This window comes from Abramis brama (genome assembly GCF_963993115.1).
Source record: "Abramis brama genome assembly, chromosome: 2".
Lineage (NCBI taxonomy): Eukaryota > Metazoa > Chordata > Actinopteri > Cypriniformes > Leuciscidae > Abramis > Abramis brama.
In genome coordinates, this window is record NC_139964.1 from 33,249,130 (window position 1) to 33,252,584 (window position 3,455).

General features: G+C 40.0%; 1 protein-coding gene across 2 annotated transcripts; it reads right to left on the reverse strand.

Moving 5' to 3' along the window:
- Window positions 1–640: 640 nt before the first annotated feature.
- On the reverse strand, window positions 641–2,603 carry LOC311076092 (uncharacterized protein). Of its 2 annotated transcripts, XM_084103977.1 has the most exons (4): window positions 1,862–2,603; window positions 1,476–1,619; window positions 1,075–1,283; window positions 641–799 (listed from the first exon to the last, which is right to left on the reverse strand). In XM_084103977.1, the coding sequence occupies exons 1-4, from the start codon at window positions 2,037–2,039 to the stop codon at window positions 773–775; spliced, it is 558 nt and encodes a 185-aa protein (XP_083960103.1). In that variant the 5' UTR covers window positions 2,040–2,603; the 3' UTR covers window positions 641–772. The 2 variants fall into 2 exon arrangements, with proteins under 2 accessions (XP_083960103.1, XP_083960102.1); XM_084103976.1 differs by lacking the exon at window positions 641–799 and having other exon boundaries at window positions 907–1,283.
- Between the last annotated feature and the right edge of the window lie 852 nt (window positions 2,604–3,455).

Sequence of the window (3,455 nt, forward strand, 5' to 3'; positions counted from 1 at the left end):
TATGGTATCAGAGTACGGCGAGAGCGATTGGAGAGCAGGAGGACTCAGCCAGCGCAGCTTCTCCAGAGCGACTCATGAGCTCTGATGACGACACAACTGATCCACGATTGGCCGAATCCACTGCAACACAATGATTAAGAGTTAATTCTCACACCTTTAGTTCCACTAATGCTCACAAATCTGTTTTTATAACAGTGAAATCCCCTTTCATGTAGTCACGCTGTTATATTGTCATGTTTATCCAAATAAAACTGATACAATGTAGACCCCACTTCATCGGTATTTAGGCTTATGTTGAACTTTATTCTTGTACAAACAGATGCTGTATTAAGCAGTACATGTATTGCATGAAAATGTCTCTGAAATATCTGTGTATTTGGCAAATAATGCATTTATTTCACTTCAGCTGTGGTAAAGTATGCAAACACAGCGTGAGCGTCTCTCAATTTTAATTTCTATACCTTTATCCTTATTTCTTTTAATTTAGCTCCATTTCTTACAAAAAGAGTATAATGTGCAAAGTGTTAAAGTGTTTGTGCCTCCCTACAAACCACCCTTTCTTTAAGAGACGTGATCCTGTTCCGCACATAATTTCTCACACCAGTCCATGTTCGCTGCTTCAAAGCTTCTGGCTCTGCGTCACTACGGGAAGCAGAAAGTGTCCGACTCACGTGTCTGTTTTCAGCTCCTCCCGCCTGCACACTGCAACTCTCACCGATCGGTTACATCCAGCCACGGCCCATGTCCAACACACCTATTCACTCTTCCCTTTTTATCCTCTTAACATTCTCTCCTCCCTCTATGACAGAAATATCAAAAAGTTTAACATGACATTCCATCCAACTTCATTGCAACTGAACAAAGAAAACTGAATAATGAAAATTGACTATCTTAATATCCTCTACTTCTTCATTAGCCTTCTTATACTCTAACTTTGCACTTTATATTCTGTTTCATTCCATCCTCAAAATATTTCTACACCTATATCCTCATTTCTTTTAATTTAGCTCCATTTCTTACAAAAAGAGCATAATGTGCAAAGTGTTAAAGTGTTTGTGCCACCCTACAAACCACCTTTTCTTTAAGAGTCGTGATCCTGTTCCGCACATAATTTTTCACACCAGTCCATGTTCGCTGCTTCAAAGCTTCTGGCTCTGCGTGAATGCATCTTTCACAGTCTTGCTTACCAGGAACTTTGTATGTCTTGATGAACTTCATCATGTGTCTCTCTACTGCTTTTACCTCACTGTCCTCCCATTTCTTTTTTGGAGCGTTTGAAGAACCTATGAAATAGTTAAAAACAAGTAAATACTCATTACACATTCTCATTACAACTAAATTGGTGAGTAAAGACCAAATCAAGACTAATGTGTCCTAATGTGTATATTTTTTTCATTTGGCTGGATATTGCTGCATGGAGCTGATTCATGTTTATTTGATTATTGTTGTTTGTGTAGTTTAGAGATTTTTCTTACCTTGATCCTCCCATGAAACAGATTGATCAGATTGAACAAGTTGATCAGTCTCTGCTGGTGCTGTTTTCTGAGATAGGTCACTGTAATCCTCCTCATCACTTGACATGGAATCACCTTGGGCCTCAAGTTGCTCTAAATAATTCACTGACAAAAAAATTTACACTTTATTGCTTATACTTACCATCTGTGACATGATTATATATGTTACCGGCAAAGTGTGAAATCCCGTTATTGTATAGAATGCCTGATGGTTACCTAAGTTACCTACCTACATTACCTAGGGCATTCTATAGAATTCCGGATTACACACTTTGCCGGTAACATATACATTGTTTTGCAAATATGTAAAGAACAGATACACACAGACAGTCCAAGTATACTCGTACCATTTGGGTCAATTTCAATGTCATCAAGTTTCTTTCCTTTGTAGTCAGACAGTGTTCCTTTCTCCATGGCCATTAGCAGCTGGGAGAGCACTTGTTCAACAGGATGGGGTCTGATGTGACCAAACATACCAAAAATCAGCTCAGATGAATCGGATGGTAGTTCTTCTGGACATGACATTGTCAAAAGTGCTTTGATACATCCAACATCTCCCAACGAGGCAGGTAGTTCATCTGATCAATTTATGACTGTACCATCACCAAAAAAGATGAAATGCCAATCTAAAGAGACAAACACCTTGTCTGGTGATAAGACTTTTATTCAGTCAATGCCATCACCAAAGACGGAACTCCGCAAGGCGTACAAGAAGCAGTATTGCCTTAATTGCTCTAAGCCATATTCAAAAATGGCAAGACACCTTGAATTTGTCCATCGCAACGAAGTGGGGGTTGTAAAGGCAATAGCATTTCCAAAACATTCCAAAGAAAGACGAGTACAGTTGAACCTCCTTTGAAAAAGGGGCAACTTTGCCCACAACACAGATGTGGTGAGACAAGGACATGGGGAGATGATTGCCTACTACCGTTCAAAAAATAGACAAAGAGCCAAAGAATTTATTCACTGCATTTACTGCCAAGGGCCTTATAACAAGCGTAGCCTTTGGAAACATATCAAAAACTGTCCTCTGAAACCTAAAGATGATGATGCCCAGGGCAGGAAAAGAGTTCGACCTCTGTGTGCTCTAAACACACCAGTCGGCTTAGAAGTGAGCAAAGGTTTCAAGAAAATAGTGTCCTTTATGAACTATGATGAAGTTTCGCGTGTAGTTCATACTGACAGATGCATCTTTCCTTTGTAGTCAGACAGTGTTCCTTTCTCCATGGCCATTAGGACTTTACTCATTTTTGCCAGCTGCAGTGTTCCCTCTGCGATGGACAAACTCAAGGTGTCTGGCCATTTTTGACCATGTCATGTCCAGAAGAACTACCATCCGATTCATCTGAGCTGATTTTTGGTATGTTTGGTCAACATCGCTGTAGTCTGTGACATCGCTGTAGTCTGTGTCACAGACGGTACTTCCTGAATACTGAATGAGAGAATATAACACTTACTCAAGGCAGTGGTTCCTGTAACATTATGTTTCATCGCATTGTGGATACTGGCAAGCAAAGTCATAATTATGCCAAAAAAATTGAGCATATAAAGTATCACATGGCAAGTCACATACCTGTCTTTTTCTTGATGGCCTTAAAGAGGATATCTGGAAGAGGAGAAATACAAACAAATATAAATAATATATAATTTCATATAATCTATTGTTAGTTCTACAAGTGCAATACAGCCAGACCATCCCAATAATTAAGCAAATTAATCTACCCACCTCCCTTAATGAGAGTGTCTCAGACATCTGCGATTTTGAATCACTGATAAGAGTGAAGATAAGGGTGGAGCAAGAGAAGATGATGATGATGATGATGAAGGCTGCGCATAGGAAGGCAATGAAGGCTGCCCAGGCGAGGATGATGAAGATGAAGGCTGCCCAGGCGAGGATGATGAAGATGAAGGCTGCCCAGGCGAGGATGATGAAGATGAAGG